This window comes from Amblyomma mixtum, chromosome 3, assembly GCF_055824585.1.
Source record: "Amblyomma mixtum isolate Tamu chromosome 3, ASM5582458v1, whole genome shotgun sequence".
Classification (NCBI taxonomy): domain Eukaryota; kingdom Metazoa; phylum Arthropoda; class Arachnida; order Ixodida; family Ixodidae; genus Amblyomma; species Amblyomma mixtum.
This window is the reverse complement of record NC_143014.1, coordinates 287,251,670-287,277,599: the sequence shown is the minus strand read 5'-3', so window position 1 is coordinate 287,277,599 and position 25,930 is coordinate 287,251,670. Positions and strand designations below refer to the sequence as shown.

At 45.8% G+C, this 25,930-nt stretch overlaps 1 protein-coding gene across 1 annotated transcript in view; it reads right to left on the bottom strand.

Annotated features, from left to right (window-relative positions):
* Positions 1-25,930, bottom strand: part of LOC149355091 (cytochrome P450 4C1-like) — an 83,461-nt gene that overhangs the window by 26,966 nt on the left and 30,565 nt on the right. Inside the window, exon 2 of the mRNA XM_089577590.1 lies at positions 654-763. Within this exon, the coding sequence (XP_089433716.1) occupies positions 654-763 (110 nt within the window). The remainder of the gene's footprint in view (positions 1-653; positions 764-25,930) is intronic.

Here is a 25,930-nt window from a genome sequence, read left to right as displayed (position 1 = left end):
TCGCTGTTTTGCCTCATTCAGTAAATACTTTTTCTCGGCGTATATTTGCATATGAAAGCGAAAAAGGGTAATTATAGTGTTTCCTATGCAAGGACACTCTTTTTTAAAAGAGCTTTATTCAACCTTTCAACCCAGTTTTGTCACCCCTTTTCGTCTCGCACCCGGAGAAGAATGCCTTTCAGGTCGATATTATTACATGGAAAAGCCTTTACTAAGACCGGGGATTCGTCAGACGTCCGAAGTGAGCTGCGGGTACCTTGTAAGCGCCACAGCATTCTTTCTCTTTTGTCTCCGTTCCCCCCTTCAACGTTTTCTCGGCTTCGCGGTCGTTACAATACTAGCACCAAACGAAATGAATTCAGTAGCTTTGGTGCGCACGGCCCAACAAAGGTTATAAGTTTACGCATTTGTTCTACTTTGTTATGATTACATTTTGCGTTATATGCACAGTGTCCAAGTATATGTCAATAACCGATGCTATGTGCCAATGCTTGCGTTGAAGGGCTAAGCCAGCTATGGTGCGCCACTTAGCAGATGCTTCCAGACCGCTACATTTGTTTCTCATTCTCAACAGAGCAGGCATTTCGGGGAAATGAGGAGATATTTCAAGCGACATGTTTACGGTAAGAAAAGTGACGTGGCTGTTCACTTACCTCAGCGTCTTCGGGAGTTTGTATGATGACGAACGGGGACACACCAAGGTACGTCTTGAACGTTCGGTTCTTGTACATTTCGCATAATGCTCGCAGCAGATAGGAGAACTCTGCGATTTGAAACAACAAAAATAATAAAGACATCACAGCTGCTCTTCAAGAATGAAGACGCGCTTGCGGCAGTTTGAAGACGTCAGCAACACATTGTGGGACAAAAATTCGTTAATGTTAGACCTAAAAAGCGAAGCCAAGTGTTAGTGAAACCTCTTATATCCATGGTCATGTCCATCATTCGTAAAAAAATCGAATGATAACAATTTTAATGCGAAGGAAATTCCTGTGAAACCTGACACTCGTTATAAAAACGTCATCGACGTAAGAATAAGCACACACCAAATATTCTGGATACAGTTGTGGTACTAGGCAATCTTTGAGAGGAACCTAAACGGCACAATAGCATGGAAGTGTGAATCAAAATGTTTTTGAAATTCTGTAGAATGTATTCGCATATTTTATTCAAGAAACCACTGGAACTCAGCTACAAATGCGTTTGTTTTTTTCTCCAGCTTGGGCTTATGATAAAGTAAATAGTCTGAAAGCAATGTAAATTGCTGTAATAACTCTGCCCAGCCAGAATTCGTTGCATAATATGCTTTGAAAATAGAAGCGATTGGTACATAGACAGGCGACAGAGATTGGTCTGAAGTCGAACTGTGGACGCTGTATTTCATTCATGATTATTCGTGATTTTGTGCACTCATATAGAGCATTTGTTGAGATAAATAATTTTACACTGTCACAAAAATGATATGTTGGCTTGCCATAGGATACCCCCGGCGCATCTAAAAAAAATGTCAAGTGAGACACTTGTAGTAACTGCAAATTGGTTAATTTAGTAGCTCCTGCATACCGTGCCAACGTTCTGACGAGCCGACCTATATTTTGCACCCATCTTAACAAGCAGTAGTTCTAGTCTTGTCGCAACGGCAGCCTTCAGGTGAGGCACCCTTAGTCTTGTTGGTTTAGGCTTCTTGAAGCACCAAAACGTACTCTTAGGGCACGGAAACCAGTAAAAGTTCCTGGATTTTCAAGGGATAAACAGCAACACCCATCCAGAATCAAGACAGTTTATTTATTCTTTTAAAACACTTATCATCAACCACAAATCGGTACGAAAGATACTAAAAAAGGACGAATTGGTGGAACAATTATTTACACAGAAAATGTACAGAGCAATGCGAAACACGACAAATAATTGCAAATCGTCGCTATTCTTTTTATTTACAGGCGTAAAAAATACCTCCGAATTATTCCCTACAGTCCTACCGGAACGCTCACCGAAGAAGTATCTAATAGAAGCCGCCGCGGTGGCTCAGTGGACAAGGCGATAGGCTGCTCACCCGAAAGACGTGTGTTCGATCCTAGCCGTGGCGGTCCCATTTCGATAGGGGCGAAATGTTAAGAGGCCCGTGTCTGTGCGATGTCAGTGCACGTTAAAGAACCCCAGGTGAAAGAAATTATCCGGAGTCCTCCCCTACGGCGTCCCTCATAGCCTGAGCTGGTTTGGGACGTTCAGTCCCATAAACCGTAAGCCAACCACAGTATTTAATGAAATTTACGAATTCCGAAATGTCGAACTTTGCTTCACGAAAATCGGCAAAATAAGCCGCCATTCCAAAATCACCATATTACTGATGCTTGCAATGAATAAGCAGGAATTCGGCTACACGGACACCTGGACAATCTTCTTCAGCCTATTCGAATGACAGATACTTCACTTACAAAAATTTGTGAAGAGTTTTTGATAAAAAAATGAATGATTTCAGACATCACAATCATCAGGTATTTCTGATGACTTCTGAGTTGAGTTTCTGATGAAATGGTGGTGAAAATAGGCCACCGTTTTCTGATTAAGGCGTGATGTGTGTTTTTCTGTTGAGATTCTCTTGAATTTCTTTTGTATGCATGCTGAATTAATCATGCATTTCTCAATGGTTTATGACGAATTGAAACCAGTGTTCTGGCCAAAAAAAAAGAAATGTCGTGAATTCAATTTTTTTTACCGGCTCTTTAACATCACACAGAAACCGCCGGCGTGAAGCTCTCTTAGACGTAATGCAAACATCCACTAGATTATTCTACGTGCTACTTTCGCTGAAGCGTGGAACAGCCCAGGACCATAATCTGCCACTCATTGCTGCAAACAACTCCTATCGACCCTCTAAAAGGAGCAAGTAACAAGATCAAGAGAAAATGACATTACAAACCCTCGAAGTACATGCCACACCGGTACACTCACCTATCTGTACTTCTTAGCGCGGGCTCATGCTTAGATAGCGCCAATAAGACGCCCCGTTTTCATATTATCTCTCTTTTTTTTACTGTTTCGTGACGGCTGACTTGGGGCACTGATTTTCGCACCTTTTCGACTGCTTTCTCCTTCACCAAGGCTCACTTCGCATTTTTTTTTCTCTGCTTAGAACACGCTAAATATCAAAATATTATGTTTGCGCGTTTTAAAGCTATAGGGTGCGCTAAGTAGCAAAATGACGTGTTTTGAGTTGCCGCGTTCTGCCCCATCCTCCACTATCGCATTTCTATGGATGACAACAGGAGTATGTGCCAAGTTGCGCACCAAACACGCATACTTTTCGATTGTTTTTTCTCAGCCAGCACACAGAAATGATCAAACTTCGTGAAGCACCGAACATAGAAAAAAGCAACGCTCGTGTACTGGTGGAGCGGGCCATGTGTTTAGCACAACTTGCAGCAAACATCGCGTCTTGGTGTTCCCTGTGCGCCGCAAACACTGCGTCTTGCTAATGTACGTCCACAGAACGTCATTGCACAAACACCCTTATTATACAGAACGGGGCCACAAGGTTTCTGTCGTCTTTGTTCTTATCTTTATATTCGTATTTGCATTCAGAGAACATTCCTGTAAGGCGGGCAGCAGACAATTGCGAGGGTGGAGCGTGGTTGGGGTTTTTGTCTGTTCCTCGTCCTTACCAGTGTTTATAATGTACAGACAATGCCTCCTTCTTTATAGGACAATTTTCAGCCCCTCTTCTTAGTATGCCACAGAAGGGTAGCTGAGGTGTCGTCACATTTCTATTACCTTGCACCGCTGCTACTTCGCTGGCGGTCGTCTTAGAGGAAAAGGCGTCCACGAAACAATAGAACACAGGGAATGCCGACAGCACTCGAGAACGAGGATATAGTGTGCGGACCGCTGATACGGTTTGTCAGTGCCAGCACGAAAAGGCAAAACGTTTGCTTAAGTGGTCCTGCATGCCGTAATTATGGGTTGCCAACGCCCAACGGTGTTCCACCCGGTCTGTTTTTCTAGTCGTCCGTCCCGCAGCGAAGTTAGATGCTCAAGTGATACTTTTCACAGTCTGTCGTGGCGTATTTCTAATACTGCAGTAGAATTCACGATCAGGGGTACATAAGAAGATGCGAAGAAATCCATGACGCGATGTGACTAGCTTTCAGAGAGCAATGTTGCGGAGCGTTAACTGTGAAACCTAACAACTACAGCATGCATTTCTCGCAGACATTTGTTACAAATTCCTCACCTCAACTTGCGACCGCTGTGGCTGACATCTCCAGCTTTACCGCCGTTCACATAACGGGGCTACGACTCTTGACGCTTTTGAAAGACGGCAGACTATCTGGCCAAAGAAAGGCGCAGGAATACTTGTGCCTAGTTCTAGGGGCAAATTAGTTGTTTTGCATTTTGCAACTGCGTTTTGCATCTGCGAGGGAAACTGCATTTTCGAAATACTAAAAACTTATGTGGATATTGCTCATGTTGGCTACACGCATCTCAATAGATAAGTACACTAACGGTATTAGTCATAAAGTTAACTACTCTATATTAATTAGCCTACCAGTTAGCATATCTTAAATGTATTTTGATGCGCTACACGCTGACAATGCTATGTCAAAAAAGTGCTCTTCTAACCAAAACCAAAAACAAAACCAAAAACAACCAATAACAGCATAGGAGACATTGTGGAAATATAAAGACAATTAAGCAAGCTGAAAAAGCTGGGGTTACACCAATTGTAGACAAATCAGATTGCCCTAACGAAGGCCCTCCCCCTTCCGCTTACCTAGTTTTAATTTTACAAAAAGCGTCCAAACCACTCCACACACCACACAGCCGCTGAAATAGAGGTCACTCGCATTCGCGGTCTGAAAAGCATCGAAATGACCGACGCAGTGCTACGATCCATAGAGCTCAACAGCCTAATTCCAGGCCAGTTTTAGTTCCTTTCCAGAATACACTAAGCTAACGACACTGGCAGTCGAGTCGTCCCCAGAAATTAAACAGTAACGGAAGGAATATCTGTTTGTATTAATTTTTCAGTCAATGACTTCATTACCAATCTGCATTCTTACATCAAGGGCAGGAGTGATTTTCATGAGATTTCCAACTTGACTCTTCCCACAGGAGGCCTTCTGGTGGTCATGGATGTTCGCCTTTTGTAAGCAAATGTCTTGCATGCAGACGGCATAGTGGCGACGCTGGCAGCATTAGGAAACTCAAAATACTCGACAGGTATAGGCAACAGCACTCTCTTCATCCCCTTTGATCTTGTTATAAAGTTCAATAATTTTAAATTAGACGAAAAGCAATATCCCCAGACAAGAAGTACTGCGTGGGAAAAAAAATTATTCGTAACAATGCAAGGATCTTTCTGGTCCCGCCAAAAATCCTCCTCCTTCAGGAGCGGCGGCCGAAATAACCACGTTTCTGTAAGCGCTTTCTAAACGACATCATTCTTTTATGGGCACGTGATTTTAAGGCCCCTGGACTACATTACTGGCACTATTAACCCGCTTCCATAAACTATGTTTACTGACAGTATCTATGACTTCAGGGTTAATTTTGTAATAAACTAGGTTTAATGACAATATCTGTAACTTGAAGGTTAATTTTCTAAGTGTCTATTTTCTATTTTCTAAGTAGCCCCTAAGTTTCCTTCTAGTTATCGCACTGCGCAGAGAACGAGAATACTCGCAGGGTTTTGTCTTCATCTGACCGGAGCTGAAGCGAGAGAAATAATGTCTTACGGCCGCAGCCGTTGTGCTGTTACTACAAGCCGGGCGCGCAATCAACGCCTGGTACAAAATTTGCGAGCGTGCTTTTCGGTTCTCTGTTTTGGGTTTTTGTTCTGGTTCCTTCCGGTACCGGTTCCTTGCTGATTAAAGAGAAGCTATCGCTGGAAGAGATCATCAACGCGTCATGCAGGCGATGTAGTCTTTTCTTCTCCTTTGATAGGATGATATTGACAAGTTGGGGTACAGCGCAGCGAGCTACAGAAACGAAAATTATGGGTGTAAAGATAAGGGCGAGGAAAAGGTTCGAGCGGGCTAGGGAACAAATGAGAGTTTATATCTAACTTGCAGTTGAGAAGAGATGTGCATGGGCAGGGCATGTAATTCAAGAAAATATTATCGATGGTCCCTTTGCGTAGCGGAACAGGCTCCAAGAAAAGGTAAGCGTATCAGGGGGCCGCCGAAATCAGGTGGGCGGATTAGATTAGGAAGTTTGTGGGAATAAGGGGGCCGCAGGTGCAACAGGAGAGAGTTCATTGGATCTGTTCGAGAACGAGCAAAAGGAGTGTAAAATAACATGTCCCTGAACTGCCAGGGACATCTTATTTTTCATTCCGTTTCCTCACCCCAGCATACTCTTTGTCCGGCAGTGGGTGTGGTTTTGCTGATGATGATGGTGGTGCGTTGCGAAGATACAGGCGCTGTCATATGTTTCAACAGTGAATGGAATTTTTAACTGCTTGTGTTGTAATACGTATATACTGCGTTGCGTTCTGTGTTCTCAAAAAGCATTCCTGCGTGTCACTGAACAGAGCGACATGCTGACGCCAAACAACTCAGTATCTATACACATTAAAGAGAAGCAACTTTGAAACTGCACTTCTCACAGGGCTGTGCTTCCTGTTTATTGTTCATTATAGTATGTTCCTTTCGTATGTTTCGCCAAGCCTTCGAACTGTATTGTACGTAAGTGCTTCTATTATAATTACTAGCTTTGTGTAATTTTTCAAAGGCGTGTTTTTAGTGAAAACGTAAGAGCGCATCCTAATAACTATGTGAGAATAACAACGCGGTAATCCCTGTATAGTTAAAAAAATATGAATGTTTCAGGTTTTGAGACTTCCCCTGTAGCTGGAGGAAAGTTATGCCCATCCTTTGGGCAACGATCCATCTTTTAGGCAGAAATCACAGTGCGTGCCTATTTACCTCCGTGCCAGGCTTTCTTCTTCCCTAGAAATCCAAAGATCTTCACCGTCGCTGCATCATGTTTTAGCGCGTTGATTTAAATTGGGGTCGAGATGAATGTGATTATGCACTGTACCTGTTTCCAAGGGAACAAGCCGCGTATTGCGGCGCAGCCAAGTTTCGAAACGTAGCTTTGCAGCCCGCCAGTTGGCTCCGCTTTGACGTCAGTTTTTAGGGACTAAGTGGATCCGCTTGAAGACCAAGTAAGTGCTGACGTGAGCATATTGCCTGTTTTGATGAAGCAGCATTACTGGGTAAATAGCGTGCACAGAGACTTTCTCGTGGTTTGTTTATAGGGTACATGACAGTCCAAATTTATTTTTGTTCTAGCTAATTTGTATGCATGTGAATGCTACGACAGGAACCTTTTGATGATAAAAAGCTGCTTCGCAGCTATTGAAGACGCTGGGGAGATGGTGTTTACCAGGTGTTATGTTTTGAGTAGCTAGGCTCGAAATGAGAATATCGTAATCAGATTTACTGTTTGTTTGAAATATTTTAGGCATGGGCGCCTCAAAGGGACATCTGTTAGCTTTACAGCCTTTGAAGCGTCAAAAGCAGCACTGTTTAGCTCCTGTCATTTTTTACTTAAGCTAGCCCTCCTATACGGATATAACATTATTGCTGCGGCTGAATTGCTTCAGTCATATCTATAGTTCTTGGACTCAGTTTGATATATTGTGGTTTGAACTCGCAGCCGAGTACCGTAACTTCATTTCCACGTGATACTCATTCGCAATTCTCAGCAAATATTTTTCAAGAGCTCAGCATTTCTTTGTGGTGCTCGGATGGAATTTCGTGTACAGGCACATTCTCAGTGCAAGTCTGCATGTTTTTCGAGCCTAACAAAGATGTTGTTTTGATGTTTATTTTCATTTTACGCGAAGAACAAGTAGTTGGCGTTGCGATCCAACTCTAAGCGTTGTTTTTTTCAATACACTGTGCAAACTTGGTGCAAGAAGACATCGCATCTATTCCACAGTAGAAAACTGAGAAGGCTCACGAGGACAAAAACCTTGTGGCGGTCGATCGTATAGTGATCGTCCTAAATGAGGATTTCTACCTTCCCAAATTGCGATTGTTAAGGCCTTCGTGCAACTGACATAAACGGGGTTCTCGGCAATGCCTGGAAGTTTTGATTCCAGACCGTCTATTGACCCATAAGTTAGCCGAGGTCTATGAATTATTCGCGACTTCGCAAAACCAGTAAACGGCTGTTTTTTTTGGCGCTCTTAAAGCACTTGTTTCCACTCGGATAGTAGTTCGGAGAATACTTTTGCCGTGGTTTGAGCTACATGGGCGGTGGCGTACGTCAGGAACAAGATAAACCCTTTAAATAAGCTGGTTAACTACAAGTAGTAGTGAACTTTTTAGACATTAAACTAGGGTGTTTCGTTGTACTTAAATGGGTGTTTTCGAAAAATGCTGTTGCAGAGACTATTAACAAAGAGCTACAAACGACTAAGAAATGAGGCGCCTATATGAGCAGCTGTAAAAAATCATCTGGTCGATATAAGTTAATCATTTCGATAATTACCACGTCCCACCGGCTTTTTTCATGCAGGCCACTATTTACACTACTATCCTCAACAAACCATATTTTAGTCCAAGAGCCCCTTTTTGAATACTACAAAAAGACTTAGTTGGAGCACCTTACATATAACGCCGCCCGACGAAGAAAAAAACGTTAAAAAATCTCTCCTATTACGCGAAATAAAACCTAGTTATGAAGTGTTTGCTCCTTCACTCTCCTTGTGGAGCAGAAATGAAGGTTATCAGATAAAAGAATAACGTAAACAGTTAAAATGGCCGCTTGGGTTGCCATAAGCTACTCGTCTGACTCGCATCGAAAATTTACACAAGGCACCGCTCTCACGGGAAGAAGCGCGCTGCCGTCTGGTGGTGAGATGCGCAAGCTGCCAAAGAGATTCAGTAGTACTGGCTCTAGGTGGCGCTGAATGACAGTTGCGATTACGGGCGCTCGCCCTAGACGGCGCTAAATGAAAGCTACGAACAGAACAATGGAGCGGCACGATGAGATGTTTTTCAACCTCCTAGAAGGAAAGCTTTTCAACCTCGAACAAAAACAAGGAAGAGTTTAATGCAAATCTTTTTTTATAACAGTACCATCAGCTTCACAAAGCACGAAAGAAAGAGAGACAGGAAGGTCACACGAAAATAGCCTAGGCCACGTATAACATCGCAATTCGTTCCACTTGGTTACCTTCAACTGTTTTCATCCGCCTCGCTGATTGGTGAATCAGGGTGATATCAGGACATGGCAGCGGCTCAGCCAGTTACGAAAGGCGAAAAGGAATACAGCTCGAATGATAAAAATGAACACGAGAATCATAACCAATGCCCTACGCGAAGCCCAGTTTTGTCTCCTAAACTCGCTTTATTGCACTGAGGTCATCAGTGCTAGGGCCCGGAAATTTAGGCACTAAAAAACCCCAAAATAGGCAGGCATCTAGGCTCTAAAAAGTACGGAAATAGGCGGTATAAAGCAAAAATAGGCACTTTGAATAATACTCTATTTATTAGTAGAAGATTTGTCATTCAAGCACAGAGCGTACGCAGCCCTCAAATGAAGCACGCCACAATAAAGCACATCCTCAGGTTTTCGAACTTGAAGCTCCTTCGGTTTTCCCTAAGCATAGCTTTGTACCTTGAAAAGCTTCTTTCGACAACACATGAAGTTAGTGGGGCGAACCTAAAACATGAGAGTTAATAGGGGCTCAGGCCTTCAGGTGATGTGGCCGTATCGTCTTCGCGTAGAAGGTCTGTGATTTGACAAATTGTTTCTAGGCCTCTATTGTCTTTTACCAATTTTTGCATCGTCGTTGAAGCAGGAGCACCCTTTCCTTCCAGCCCCCGCAGTGCTGCTTGTACTTCTTCGACTGTCTTTAATGATTCTTCTGTTGAGAGTCCAGCCTTTCTAAACTTTGTCATCCTTTCCGTCAATGTTGAGTAGTTTGCACTGATTTATGTCATGTCTCTTTCCAAACCCGTCTCTTCGAACATAGCTCCTGCTTTGATCACGCACACAGCGTCATCCTTGATTTCTTCAAAGACAGATTTGATCACTTCAAAGTACCGTGCATAATATGCTGCTGCGTTTATCCATGTTCCCCATCGATCCAAAACAGGCTTTGGCGGCAGAGGAATGTCAGGTGCTGATGCGCGGAAAACAGCAATTCTTGACGGAGATTTAAGGAACACCTGTTTTGTGCTAGATACTAGCACGTCCACTTGAGGAAAAGAGAGCCGCACACATTCGGTAACACGATACTCTGCATGAACAACGCATGTCAGGTGAACCATCTTGTTGTATACTTGTTGTATAAAAGCGTCAGTCCCTTTCCCGCCTAGCACATGTAGGACGCCCCATCCGTGACGAACAAAGTACCTTCTCATATTGAATATTTCCTGGCCATAGAAGCTCCAGAGACGAAGTGAACAAACGCGCTGTTGTCGAATGGCTCACCTTTTCAATAGCATCTGCGTTGAGCAGGATTGCGCGTCCGGCTTTCTCTGGGCTCAGAGTTCCGACGATAAAGTTGGCCACATACCGCCCGCTAGCGTCCATGGTTTCGTCGACTTACACCCAAATGTAGTTGTATCCAATTTCATCTGTGATTTTGGCGAGAGTATTCTCGTAGCACTCTTTCACGTAACTCTTACGAAGCGTTGATTCATCTGTAAAATGCTGTTTGGTGTACTTTTCCAGAAAGCTCCGAAGATCACTGTTGGTTAGCTTCCACAACGGGATATCTGCCGCCAAAAATGCTTGACACAACTCTTTGGCAAATGACGATTCCTTCGCTGTCGAACTACCGCTGAAAGCCTCTGCCAGTAGGCGCTGCGATGTCGCCTCTTCCTTTCGCTTCAGGTTTGCAATATGCTTGTTGGTAGCGACGTGTTGCGCTACATGGCATCGCTTCTCACTTGATACTGAAGTTTCGCACGCTTTGCAGAAAAGAACAGTTCCATCAGTTGAAAAAATCTCTAAACTGCAAAACCCACTGCCTACAACGAGCGCCTCTAGATGCCTTTTCTTTCGGCACGTAAATACGAAAAGAAGTGTACAGTGCTGACGAAGCAAAGGTTCTGAGCCTGCTCAAGTCAGTGTCGCGTGTTCTGTAAGCGGCAGGCAAAAGAAGTGGCTATTCTCTGCGGAGGGCTAGGCGGCCGGGAGTCCCGAGCGACGAGCGAGCAGTGAGCGCACGAGTGTACGAGTCTTGCGAGCGTTGAGGCGACGGTCCCCAGCTGGACGGAGCGCGTTGAGGTGATGGTCCCCGGCTGGGCGGCGCCGATTCGGACGTCGGGTTACACTCATGGAGGTTATATGACCTCTTTCGTTGCCCCAGCTACACTTCGAGAAAAACGTTTGGCGAAACCCTCGCCTTTTGTGCGTGCATTGCGCGCGCCTCTCACCACGCTTAAACAGATGTCCCAAAAATGAAAAACGGCGCCGAGGACCGAAATGCTGGATTTAGGCATTTATAGGCAACAAGTGCGGTTAATAGGTAGTATTCCTACAAAATGACAAGAAGGCAGGCAAGTGCGAAAATCCCCCATTTAGGCATTTGTAGGCATGTTGAGGCAAATGCCTAAAGTTCTGGGCCCTAGACTCATCACAAAAGCGCCACAGAATCAAATGTACCGCCAGCAGCACGCATAACACGAACGCTGGAGCGCGTGTCTTCCACTGAAATTAGCGCCGCTGGGTTTTGGCCGCTGGCCGGGTCTGAGACAATGTCAGGGTGAAAGCAGGGCATCAGCTGTCTCTAAACGCTGCGAACACATCATGCAGCAGGGTCTCGGACACAGCGCCCAGCACTCAGCAGCTCTAATTTTAGTGCAGGGGCACACTACAGCGTTGGAGTTAAGCGTGCTGTTGGCGGGCATCGATACAAAATGTTCATATACATCTTTCAAGATTTTCTTCTGGACCCCGTGATGCAGGTCCTTCTTGAGCACCAGCGCTCCTAAACTGTGAAAAGTGAAAGGAACTCTCGTTCTCACCCTTCGAAGGCTTGGAAACTGACCGATTGGCCTAGATATTTTTTGCAAAGGCTGTGCGCCTTAACGAGTCTGTTTTTACGTCAGGAAAACGAAAAAAAGTTTGAATAGGTCAACCTGCCTCCGTTAACACTAAATGTGACTAAAACCAAGATGCAACGCAAAGCTCTACGTGAATCCAACCAGCTACCTGCTCCTAGCAGCCGAGTGTTCTAGTCGTAAGCAATGTTCCATTTCCCCTAATTTACTTTCCCATTCTAATCTCCGGACTTCCTAATGTACTTTATGAATCGCTCAGATGTCAATCAGAATCCCTAAAATAATTATCGGCAAATATTTAACGGCTTTTCCTGCGCCAAAACAAATATCTTGTGGCTCCTGTTGTCGCAACCAGCAAGAAAATGCGCAAAGCAAATTCTCGACAAATCCTCCACGCACTGCGACTGCAATGGTTTCAAGCGTGCACCTTGCACAGAATAATCTCACAACGCCAGCTACATGGCAAATGCCTCTCTAATTAGTGTCCACTGCCCATGCTGAGAGCCAGCCGCCGACGCGCTAAGTATGCCTCGAATCTCACCATTCCTTTTTCTAGGCCTCTGCCGCCATCTAGCACGCTTGTTCTCTCTTTGTGTCCTCTTTCTCGCTCTAACAGAGTTCCGGTTATCTGCTCTACGCAAAGCATGTAAAGCGAGTATTAATTTTCTGCACCCTACTGTATTTCAAATGTGACCAACCAATATCTTTTTCTAAATGTAAGCCTATATCTATCTCACTTTCAGCGGTGGAACATTCATGTTTTGTTAGAGGGGGTTGCTTATGAATCCGCAAACTTATAAGGGCTCTGAAACAACACTTTTTGGCTCCTTTGGCGAGCTTGCCTTTTCCCCCCATGCCTACAGCAAAAAGTTAAGGGTTCTCACAGCCTGTCAGTCTCAGCATTGTGCGTGCTGGTGCAGAAAACAAGGTCTAGACCTTGTTTTCTACCTTCTCGCATTTGTATAGCGACAAAACGCTCGTGCTCGATTACTTCTCTACTCTATGGTTCCTTTCTGAAAAGCAGACGTTTGTAGCACAGAGTTTACGTTTTTTCATCCTGCTAGGTTGAAACACACAGCAGCACATTGCATTGGACGCTTGTAATACTAGCCAGGTTCATCATCGGTGCGCTTGACTTCATGAAGTCAGGCACCGATGACCAGGAGCGTAAAATTTGTTTTTGAGGAAAGGAAATGGCGCACTATTTGGCTCACATCTCGATGGTCACCCGAACCATACTGTAAGGGAAGGAAGGCGTCGTAGTGGAGGTGACCGGAATAATTTCGACCGCCTGAGGATCTGCAACGTGTACTCGCATCGCACAGCACACAGGCGCCTTTGTCTTTCGCCTCCATCGAAACGCGGCCGTCGCCGTCGGGTTCGAACCCGGGTACTCCGGCTCAGTAGCCGAGCGCCCTAACCACTGAGCGACCGCGTGCTATTGTTGTGGAAGCAACACTACGCTAGGTGTGAGTGATTTCGCGGAGCCCCGGAGAGCCTCAACTGCGCATGCGCGAGGAGCGAGTGTGAGACACTCAGTTACTGCGTAATTTTGTTTCCTGACATACAATTTTCATTTTCTTCATTACGGCCCCTCTTTCTCTTTCTTCTTTCACTCCGACTTCCTCCATTCCTGTACGGTGCGGTTCAGGTGTCCACCGAGATGACAGAGAATTACTGCGCCATTTCTTTTCCTCAAAAAGCATTGCGTTCACAGGGCAAGGCATCGCGCCGAACGGGTGGTGGCGTTCCGTGGAATCCCTGGCAGCGCTACAATACGCTGTCGCGTTCCACTCCTAAAGGCGAAGCTTAAGCGTCGTTAATTAGCATTTAACTAGTAATTAGTAATCAATAAGCAATTAGTCATTAATTAGTAATCTGTCATCACTTAGTAAATAGTACTTAATTATGTGTGACGTCATCCAGTGGTGACGTCACCAGAGCCACAGAAGCAGTCAAAGTGGTGTGAAAAACGCTTTCGACTCTACGCACTTTAGACAGTCAAAGTGCCCCCTGAGATGCCGCTGCCGCTGCGATCGCCGCGCCGTTGCTTCAGCAATTCTTCTCGAGATGGCCATTGGTCAAACCACAGCCAATTTTTTATCTTACTGCTATGTTTGTCAAAGACGCGTCTGTCTGCAATGAAGGTCAGATTGACGAAAACAGTAACCACGTGACCACACTATACCACACAGCAAGAGTTGGCGTGTAGCGCCTTAATTGGAACATATACTTTCGATCCGTTATATATGTGCCAGTCTAGCAGCCGTCAAAGTAAAACACACCCCCCCCCCTCCCCCGGGTCCGCCATTTGCACAAAATTTTGGGGCCACCCGTTTGACGCAGAATGTTCCAAGTGGCGTCAACTCACTTGGCATGTTCCTGAGAATGAAATTACTAATTGAGATGAAGCATAAATTATGTCTGGGATTCGCAACGAAGACCTCTCCACCCCGAAGCCGTGCATTCCGAGGACCTTCAGACGGTCATTACGGCCGAACCGTTGTCGCAGGGGGTTCCGGATGGTGTCAGACGATTCGTCGTGTTGTGATGCACACGTTTATAAAATTTATTAACTCATATAACGGAGAAATATAACGGATATATCAAAGGTGGCTATACGAGGTCTGTTAGAAAAGTATCCGACTTTATTTTTTTTTTTGCGAACACCTGATGGATATGAAACAAGCGCGCTTGCACCAGCCGACCTTGAGCCTTCGTGCGCTTGTACGAATATTTTCCGGCCTGCCGATAGCGTCAGTCGCTGGGACGCAGCGTTTGAGTGAGGCAGTGCGCAGTGCTCTCGTCGGTTTTTTATTACAAGGAAAATGGCGGAGCGACAGGAGCAGCACTACTGCATCAAATTTTGCCAGAAACCGGATGACAACCGAGTGGAAACTGTTCGGAATATTCAGAGTGGCTTTCGGGGAAGATGCTAATGCAGCACACAAATTAAACAGTGGTTCAATTGATTTAAAGATGGCCGCACATCGGCGGAGAGCGAGCCACGCTCCGGTCGGCCATCAAAATGCCGAAATGGCCAGATCATTGCCGAGTGAACGCTGTGGTGATGCGGGACCGTCGTGTGACTATCCGAGAAACTGTGGAAGAGGTGGACATCAGCAAGTTTTCTGCACATTCCATTATTACCGAAGATTTGGCCATGGAGAGAGTTGCGGCGAAATTCGTGCCGAAGCTACTCACGGCGGAGCAAAAGCAGCTGCGTGTTGAAGTCTCGCAGGACATGCTAGATTCCACAAACAGTGACCCCGACTTCACAAACACCATAATCACTGGTGACGAGTCTTGAGTGCACGGGTATGACCCGGAAACCAAATCCCAGTCGTCAAAGTGGAAGCATTTCATGTCACCGAGACAAAAGAAGGCCCGCCAAGTGCGCAGCAATGTCAAAGTGATGCTGACAGCTTTCTTTGACTCCCTCTGTGTGGCACACCACGTGTAAGCACACTACAGAGTCAAACAATGACCAAAGAGTACTATAGAGGCATCCTCCGTCGCCTACGTGGTGCTGTGCGGCGCAAGAGACCGCAATTGAAGTCAACAGGAAATTGGCGCATCCATCACGACAATGCTCCTGCACATTCCTCGCACTTGATTCAGACTTTTTTGGCGAAAAACCAGACTACTGCAGTTCAACAGACTCCTAAATCTCGTGATATGGCCCCCTGCGATTTCTGGCTGTTTCCCAAAGTCAAGAGGACATTGAAACGAGCGTGATTTCAGACAAGAGAGGCCATTATGGCTGCAACGACAGCTGAGCTAAACTCCATTCCGAAAGAAACCTTTTCGGAATACTTCCAACAATGGCAGCACCGCTGGGAGAAGTGTGTGGAGTCCCAAGGAGACTGCTTTGAAGACGATTAGGTTTCCAACGCTCTAGTTATGCCAGTTTTGTTTCTTCGGCCAAAGGTCGGATACTTTTCTAACAGACCTCGTAGATCGCAATAGTCGTGCAAAATCCATGAGGTAGATGGCGCTGATTGTGTCTCAAATCAAATCAAATCTTTATTTTCCTTGGAATAAGGATGGGGCAGTCGCAAAAAGCTGCTCGAAGCGTCAGCTTGACGAGGCGACTGCCCCTACATCTTGGCAGCAGTTGGCATCACATCATGCATAGTTCTCCTACATTTGAAAACGATAACTGAGATGATAACTGATACAATGTAATTACCCTTAGCAAAAACTAATACGTTTGGAATATACGGAGGTCTATTTAAAATGTATTTTAAACATATTTTGTATTCATGAATGCACTAAAAATATGTAGGAAATACGTTTCTGAAATTTCATGCTTGGTATTCGAAATATATTTTTAAAATGTGCCAAAAATACCTCACTTAAAGCATACTTCGAGCACTTTTCAAATACATGAAAAAATATGCATGCAGTTTTAGCATCTTGTCAGTGTATTAAAAGTGTATTTTCGGAAATATGAAATTAATTCATCGAAAGTATACTTCAATTCTAGAAAACGGGCAGCCCTTGTAAACGTATATGTATGCAGTTTTAGCATCTTGTCAATGTATTAAAAGTGAACTTTCGTAAATATGAAATTAATTCATCCGAAATATATTTCAATCCTAACAAACGGGCAGTCCTTTTAAACGTCTTTGCACACTTCTAGCTGCCATGAACAGTCGAGTGCTCGAAATCGTGTTTCGGGAAATGGCATTTGCGTGTCGTCAATGTATTTGAAGTGTACTTCCGTAAATACGTAATTAATTCGTCCAAAGAACACTGAAATTCTAGCAAATTGGCAGTCCGCATTAGCATATTTGCAGCGCACTACAAGCTGTCGTTGAACAATCTAATGCTCAAAATCGAGTTTCGGGACATCGCATTTTGGTGCTGGCCATCTATTTAAAGTGTACTTTCGTAAATACGCAATTAATCCGTCTGAAGTATATTTAAATTCTAACAAATGGGTTGTCCGCGTAAACATATTCGCATTACACTTCAAGCTACCGTGGAACAATCTAGGGCTCGAAATGACGTTTCAGCGAAGAGTGAAAACTTTCCCTTTCTTGTCATCCTTTCGTTTATGGTAACTTCTAGCAGGAAGGTGATCACCACTTATACCCCTGCTACACGGGCGCTTCGAATGCCTTCCAGCCGAATGTCATCTAACAATGCTACATGTGTTCTGTCTAAGGGAGTGCTTGAAGATAATATTACGCCAATGAATATTAACCGCGTCAGCATGAAATTTCCCCGGGAGTGCGCCGATGAGGACGACTGCACTCATACTGTTGTTTACATCGCTTTGTTTACATAACATAAAACGCAATCTGCGCTTTGGTTCTAATAAACAATCTGTTTTCTTTTTTACTGGTTGTACTCGTGATTGTTTACGCAGTGCTACAATGTGTGGGAAGCGATGATGCGATCGCACGCCTGAGAAAGCCGGGTTGTTGGCATCGCGCAGGACTGGCGCTTCTTGTCCCGGCTTTCTCCGACGTGACCAGTACTTTTTTTTTAAACTACTTTATTTAGAAGTATGTATGGCGACTGTTCGCTTTAACTGAAACGGCCTAACTTGTTATCCACAAGCTAGCGACGGCGACGACTGCTGCTGGCCGTAAAGCACGGCTCGGCAGTCTGGGTCACACCGGCGATTCCCGTTCATCGTACGCGTGCCCTGCGATGTAAGCAATAGTTGATTTCAGGTCACTGTTGCCAAAACTACACCTGGTGACCATTTGCATTCGCTAAAGCTTGTGATTCGCTCTTCACAACCGCCGAAATCACAGATCCAACCCTGCGAACTCGCTGGGCCTAGTCGTCGCGGAAGGGAACAGAGCCGTCGTCGATTGAAACTGATTTGGCAAGCGTTTATCGCTGGTGAGTGTTCAGGTATGCACACGTGAAATATAGCCGTTCGTTTCGCTCATTTAGAAGCGCGAGCATGCACACACCGCCGCCTCATCACCGTGCTCTCGCTCAGCCGCCGACAAGGCTGACCGTCCGCCGACCGGATTCGTCGGTGTCGTTGGCCTGAAAAATGTGTCCCTCTAGAATCATATTATAGTAAACTAGATATTTCACTGTAATTACATGCTGTTGTTCAGCGTGATATATACTGTCGTTGTCGGACTAGTGTGACCGCCGTCGTCGTCGTCGCTGTACACTGAAAACGAGCTGAGGCTTTCGAATGCGTTTCGAAAGTGTCGTGCAGCACCGCGGCAGTCCATCGAGTCCGAATGTCATTCCTATTCTCGAATGCCATTCCACTCAATGTCATTCGAACATTTCCGTGTGAGAACGTGATAGCATTATACCAGCAAAAGCGCCTTGGGTACTTCTGGGTCCGAATAAGCCAGCGGAAAGGACCCCGTGTGGCAGGGCAGACCGGCTCCCTTACACGCCCATGTATCTGTTGGTTGCCTGACCTGTGCCTGACGCAAGTTTCAACTAGCAATTCCGTTCTCAATTAATCCCAGATTCGAACGCGACCAGTAGGGTACTTCTGCGATAATTTGGAAGCCCACAGTATTTGCGCAAAAAAAGGTATCACCGTGCAAAATAGTGCGTCGCTTTCGCTGGGTATATATACGGCAAGCCAAGTATAGCGCTTGTCGTAGGATTTGTTGTTTGCTGTGTCGTTGTCGTCTTGGTATGCTGTATGTAGGTATCTGCCGTTCCCATTCAATCACGTGACCTTATAATATCAGACTCCTGTTGATTAATGATAAATACCCGTGTATGATTTGTTCTCCAGTTGATGAATTAACCCGTGTCATTCCATGGAGCCGCCCAGTAGACTTTTTTTTAAGCCCGAGTAAACACATTTTTAATGTATTAAATGTATATCTTTAGTATATTTCTAATGTATACTTTCATTATATTTTTAATGCATTATAAATATGGACTCAAAAGAAAACATTCGACAGAAGTCTGTCTGGTTGGGAAATTTAATGTTAGGAGAAGGTAAGTGACGCCAACCAAGTAAAATACAGGAAAAACACGACGTTTCGGGACCGGCTCGGCCCCTTCTTCACGGTGTGACTACGGGCGAGCGCAGCTTGGCTTTTTAAGCCCCTGTGTGGAGGACCTGCGGGTCAATGGCCGCAGCCCATGGACGTAGGCTGAGGGGAGAGTCCCCAGGGAACGATTAACATTCTCTCGTGTTTGCTGTATGTGCCACGACTCGAGTAGAAGCCTCCTGCGTGGGTTAGCTTCCGTTTCCAATACAATGGTGCTGTCGAAGTCAATTGGGTGGTCACACCCTTCACAGTGTTCGGCCACGGCGCTGCGTTGACGATTCATGTCACATGAATCGTCAACGCAGCGCCGTGGCCGAACACTGTGAAGGGTGTGACCACCCAATTGACTTCGACAGCACCATTGTATTGGAAACGGAAGCTAACCCACGCAGGAGGCTTCTACTCGAGTCGTGGCACATACAGCAAACACGAGAGAATGTTAATCGTTCCCTGGGGACTCTCCCCTCAGCCTACGTCCATGGGCTGCGGCCATTGACCCGCAGGTCCTCCACACAGGGGCTTAAAAAGCCAAGCTGCGCTCGCCCGTAGTCACACCGTGAAGAAGGGGCCGAGCCGGTCCCGAAACGTCGTGTTTTTCCTGTATTTTACTTGGTTGGCGTCACTTACCTTCTCCTAACATTATAAATATGCTAAGCGGGCAAAAATGTACTTTTCACGTATTTTTAAGAACGTTTAAAATATTATTCCTATTATACTTAGAAAGCATTCGTATTGCAGTTTAAGCATAGGGACAAAAAAATGCGAAATAAATATGAAATTAATACAATACGTTTGAAATGCATTTTTAGCACATCCTCTTTTCGCTAAGGGTAAGCAGGAAAGAAACGACGAACAGTAACATACGTGAAAGCAAAAACAAAAAAGGAAAAATGGAAATACAAAAAATACATGCAAAATATATAAAGAAAGAAATTCACGCACGCTTCTGCGTATTTTGAACACAGGTGATTTTTAAACAGTAAGATAAAGCGGGAGGTTCTCTTACAAAACATTATTTGACAAGAAACAGGGTCTTCAAGCATTTGTTGGGAAGGCGACAGACATCTATTCCAGAGTTATTAAACTTGTTTAGCAGCATTGGGAGATTATATCGTAATGACTGCAAGGCGTAATTATTTTTCGGCGTTGGAGTGTACCATTTGTTTGTCAATCGAGTTGCATACGTACTTGGGTTGGGGCTCAATTGTGATCAGTCTGTATAAAATGTATTTGTGTTCTTAAACTGCTCTGCAGTAGGTCTGGAGTAATCTGTATTGGTATAAATTACTTGCTTTAATTATTTTATATTGGTCGAATAGTTCCTGCGTGTGTGAAGCAAATGGTGCATTAGCAATAATCCTTACCACTTTCTTTTGCATTCGTACTAATTTGTCAATGTTTGTTTTTGTGGTTGTTCCCCAAATCAGATTACAATAGCTCAAGTGCGGAAGAAAGAGGGCGTTATAAAGCAGGATCTTTACATGTTGAGGCAATATATAGCGAGCTTTGTTTAGGATGCCACTAACTTTGCACAGTTTTTTGTGGATTTCATTGACATGACCATCCCAGCTAAGTGTATTTGATAATTCAACCCCCAGCACTTTAAATTTATCAACTAGGTCTACAGTTTCTCCGCCTAGTAGTATATTCAGTGGCTGTACAGTCTTGTTTTTGGGCCGGTAAAGCACAGCTTTTGTCTTCGTGGTGTTTATATAAAGAGCATTTTCACTAGTCCACTTAAGGAACTTAGGCAAGACCTGTTCAATTGTTTGCTCGATGTCTACCGTAGTCTCACCGGTTATCAAAAGAGTTGTGTCATTGTGAGGATCTGTGAGATTGCAGGTCTTATTTTAAACAAACACAAAGGTACAAACAATAAACGAGGCTGCTTTTATAGGAAAGGATACCAATTTCAGTATGAGAGTGAAAAAAGGAAAGGAACACGAGAGCAACGCAACAACACACGGAAAAAACACACGGGGGAACAGAACAAAGTGCTTACGAAAAATACAGGAAAAAGAAAGTCAAAGAGGAAAGTCACACTACTTGTCTCTCATTCGAGCAACGAGCGGGGAGGACTGGCTGGGTGTCGGGCAGTCAGGGAGTCTCTGGGCGTTCCAATGTTGATGCAACGCTACCGCAGCGTCGGCGTCTGTGGGCTCCCAGCACGGTTCCCAGGTCTGGTATCCCGGAAAAGCCACGTAGGCACCAAAGGCGGCCTGTGTGGAGCAGCTGACGGATGGACGGAGAAGAGTGGCGCCTGGGCCTGGTGGTTGAGGTCTCGACGATGGATGTCCAGGTCTGGTGGCCCGGACGTCTGCGGCTGAGGCCCAAGCCCGGAACTCGGGGAGCCAGCAGAACTCGTCCACGACCGTGGCCCACCGCGCTCTTATCTTCTCTGCCACGTAATCCTCTTCGACCTGTCCCGGCGTACCCCTCCGCACGCGCTCCTCGTGCTTTGTCTTGTTCTCCTCACGAACGCCGCTGGGTGGCGCTATCTCCTTACAGTCATCAGCGTGACATATAAAGGAAACATCAGGATGATTAAGCACATAATGTAGGTCATTTATATATATATTGTAAATAAAAGTGGTCCTAATATACTGCCTTGGGGGACTCCTGCTTTAATGCTTTTAAATTCAGATGAAAAATTACCGAGTGCTATGTACTGTTGCCGGCGCTCCAGGTAAGAAGCCATAAGGTGAAAGAGTGTTTCCGGAAAGAGTGTTTCAGGAAAGGAAACATCCGCGGATATTTGGATTTGGCCTTATCCACGTTTGCTCAGCACACCGATGTAAAGACTTGAAGCTGCCGTAGCTAACGCTCTCAAGTCGAACACTGAGGCAGTGTTGGTGGAGAATTTTTTAAACTTAGTTGCAGCGAGAAGACGCACGATGTTCTTCGAATGCAGGTAGCGCATTGTTATAGTAACTACATGTAGAATTAGCAAACTGCGCGATAGCAAGGAACGTAAGAACGGCACAAGTATACCCGTAAAAGACGCCGTGGTAGTGAAAACTGCCCTGGGGATGGGACTATATAAGGCGATTTCAAAAAAAAAAAAATCTACATTGTCCGCACTGTAGATAGCCGACCAAGTGCAAAAATTTTACATTTCAAAATGTAGAGTCTGTTCACTGTATACTGGAGATTGCGGTATTTAGGTGAATCATATCAACAGCAGATCTGAGGTTACTGAGGAATATACCACAATATTTCGGTTCCTGATTTGTGCTAGCCTAACACTCGCAATTCTTCTGGTGTACATGCAGCTGATATAACATCGCAGTGATTTCGTTCTATCGCACACACCTTTCCTGATTGGTATTCTCCCACACGTTATCCGTGAAGCATTGTGTTAGCGCTGCATTCTCGGTATATATTTTCTGTATACACCCGTGCTTGCACTTCCTCCGTGCCCTTGTTAGAAAGCTCTCATGAATAACTCAATCGGATGTACAGCCGGCCAAATCTTTAGCTGGCGTGCGTGACGGCCACGTTTTCCGTGCTCCTGTAGCTTATGACGCAGCAGACTTGCGAAAATATCAAATTTAAGCACAGGCTCACTAAGCCCGTACTTAATATTGAGCTTTCCGCACGTTTGCTTGTTCCTAAAGCGCAGGAGCACAGAAAAAGCGGCCGTCGCGCACGCCAGCTAAAGATTTGGCCGGCTGTACCTTCGTAATCCATAAAGGCATACAAAGACGCGTAACACTGCGCGTATTTTAGCACAGCAGTACATTTTTGCCCATCATCTGTCACCTTCGGAGCAAGTCTGGCGATCTTTTGTTCGACGATTAGTTCATCACTGCTAAAGTTACTGGAACTAGTAAAGTGCTCCATCCACCCGCCGCGGTGGCTCAGTGGTTACGGCACACGGCTGCTGACCCGAAAGACGCAGGTTCGATCCCGGCCGCGGAGGCTGAATTTCGATGAAGGCGAAATTCTAGAGGCCCGTGTACCTTGCGATGACAGTGCACGTTAAAGAAACCCGGGTGGTCGAAATTTCCGGAGCCCTTCACTACGGCGTCTCTTATAGCCTCAGTTGCTTTGGGACGTTAAAACACCAATAAACCAATAAACCAAACCAAAGTACCCCATCCAATTCAACTGCGCCGCCGCATTCCCTATTCACACCACGCGGTTACGTGGTCGCGTTGTGCCACGAATGTTCCCACAGATTTCAGGGTGCATGTGTGTTGGTGCTGAGCTGGAGTTGGATAATGGCTTGCGCGGCACGCGACACGGCGCATTCTATTCCGCTTCGCATTGTGAAAGCATTGGTGGAGGGGCTCGAACAGGTGCTCCGTTTTCGAGTGCAGCAACCGCCAGGAACCCGAAAAGGCCATTGTTGCAATCACACGCGGCAAGCAACGACAGGAAGTAGTCTGCTACTTGGCTACAGTAGATAAAGTGCGGCAAATCTGTTCCCGCGAGCAATACACAATTCGGTGAGGTAAGTTTCTGGTTAGAGCTTGTGCTTATATATGGACATTCTAGAAATGAAAAAAAAACGACAATATCAGCATCACCGGCAAATATGGAGTGGCATGGACAGTAAACATTGAACATTGCATGGCTCGCTGTGTTTCCCTACCAGTCGCCAGCAACCACATCTTTACCGACGTGGCATGCGCACTGCGGGTAGGCTTTGTCCAGTGCATGTTACAATTATAGCGTCTTCACGCACTATAGACTAAATATGACTTGATCGTATATGTGCAGAAAACCGAAAGCATGTTCTATTTGACATCTGTTGTGATGCGAACTTTAGTGTGTAAATGACCGACGCAATATACACTGTTGCGCCCGAGAAGCTGGCCTCTGTGGAAACCAGCGCCGTGCGCCTGCCATTGCGCAAAGCAAGCCAGGATCTCTCAGATGTCGCGGCTTGCAGCCATCCTGGCTCACCCGGCGCTGTCCCTTTCCCCCTCCCCTCGATAGCGTTGGCTCAAGACTCAACCGACGTTTCGTCGGCCGGACTTTCCAGGCTGCAAACTTTCAACGGCTGAGTTCTTCTCGTCAATTCGTCCAATTCAAACGGTGGCCAGTGGCGTGACCTGATTGGAGCGTTCGAACGTCTTGCTGATACTGCAACCGTCACTGGAGGCTATAAAAACGAAGCCGCGCTGAGCCGGAGCAGCAGACGGGTAGCGGACATCACGCCAGAGAGACGATCTCGCGGGGCATCGCCCTGCTCTTTTGTGCAAGCCCGTTCTGCTCTCGGACCTTGTGCCGATTATGTAAAGCCCTTGTACATACTGTACATAAACGTTTCGTTGACTCACCGTCACATCGACAGTTTCTTAGCTCAGGTCTGCGCAACTGTGGGAGCATGCTGAGATCCTCCAGTCCCAACAGTGAGACAGGGTGGGATCCTCAATTATATTAACAAATATCATTTCCGACTTGAAAAGCAATGTAGACAGAGCGAAGCCTTAATTAGGACATCTTAACCAACACTTATCCTCCTTCTATATCTGTCTGATTTCCGTTTGCTACCTGTTAAAATATTGCTGTATTGGCCGTGCTAATATCATGGCCAATACGGCAATGCGCTGCCGTCGTTACCGTTGCCCTGCGTGCCTAGTCTGTTCCTGCTAGCACTAGGCTACTTCCTCCTCTGCTGGAAGTCGAAGTTCAGGCTGGTACCTCAAAATTTTTCTGGTTAAGAAAACGAAGCCTGCATTACATGGCAGGTGTCATGATTGTACTTCTAGCCGTGTGGGCCCGAGCAAGCAGCAACCGAGAACAGTCGACAAGGCCGACAACCTCGCGACGGCGGCGGTGCAGTGTAGTGCTTGTGATGCCGCCTCCTAGCCTAAATGGATTAGGACAGCGGACTTCCTTCAGCGGAGGTGACCACGGCAGCAGCGGCGAAGGCCGAAGATGCGGAGGGGGCTGACGAGGGCATTGACAGCGGCAAACAGCAGCGGAAGCAGCGGCGACGTGGCGGCGCCAGTCAGGCCGAGTGTATACCCTCGGGTCGCCGGACGACGGAGTGATGCTACGCACAGTCAAGCTGTTGTGGTTAATTGAAGACGGCTGTGTCCTCGACAGAGGTCTCGTGTTCTGGACATCGGGCGGGGAAGCACGTTCGTTCACCTGCTGGTAGACTGTGGGAGATTCATTTCCAGCAGTGTTCGATTAGTCAGCGCCTACCCCTTCCCACCGACCAAGCTTCGAGAGAGCGGAACAGCCCCGCACCGCCCCTGCCATGGGGGGTAACACCAGCGTCCACTACTGTCCATCCGATTGGACAGTGCTCTTCGAACTTTATTCCCCAGTAAGGGATCTGGGGAATCCGAACCCTATTTAACTCGGCTGTGAGTGTGGCCGAGAGACGCCTGTTAACTCCCGTCGACTCCAGTTGGCGAAGAAGTTCCCTTCCACTGAGAGTCACTCTCAGTCGCTCTTTTGTAAATAATGTAAATAATTGTATAAAGTTTTCTTTGCCTTCCACCTAACCCAGTCTCCCATCCTCCTCGTCCCATCACCGGTCCGGCCATGCTACCCGGGCCGCAACACAGGCTACATTGTACAGAATGTGACTAAGAGGAGGAAATTCTGCAGCACATATACTAAAGCTTTAGATGCCTCAACAAATGACGCCGCGCTCGGTTTCTTGCGCGGAAAAACTGCGCTGAACGCGCAAAGTTTCTTGTATGGCTTCAGAAACTGTACTGGCTCTCTTTAATGATGGTGACGGTCACTTCAAAGGTAGAGAAAAAAAACTGATTGACGGAAATCTTAGCATGGAATACCTTCAGCATAGCGTAGAAAACAAACTGCAAGATCTCGACGCACCCGCCCCTGAAGCAGTGTTGTTGAAAAGGTCTTTCAAGATGTCTTACTTTCCAGGCTTAGTTTCACTCTGCCTAAGAGGACTGAAATCTT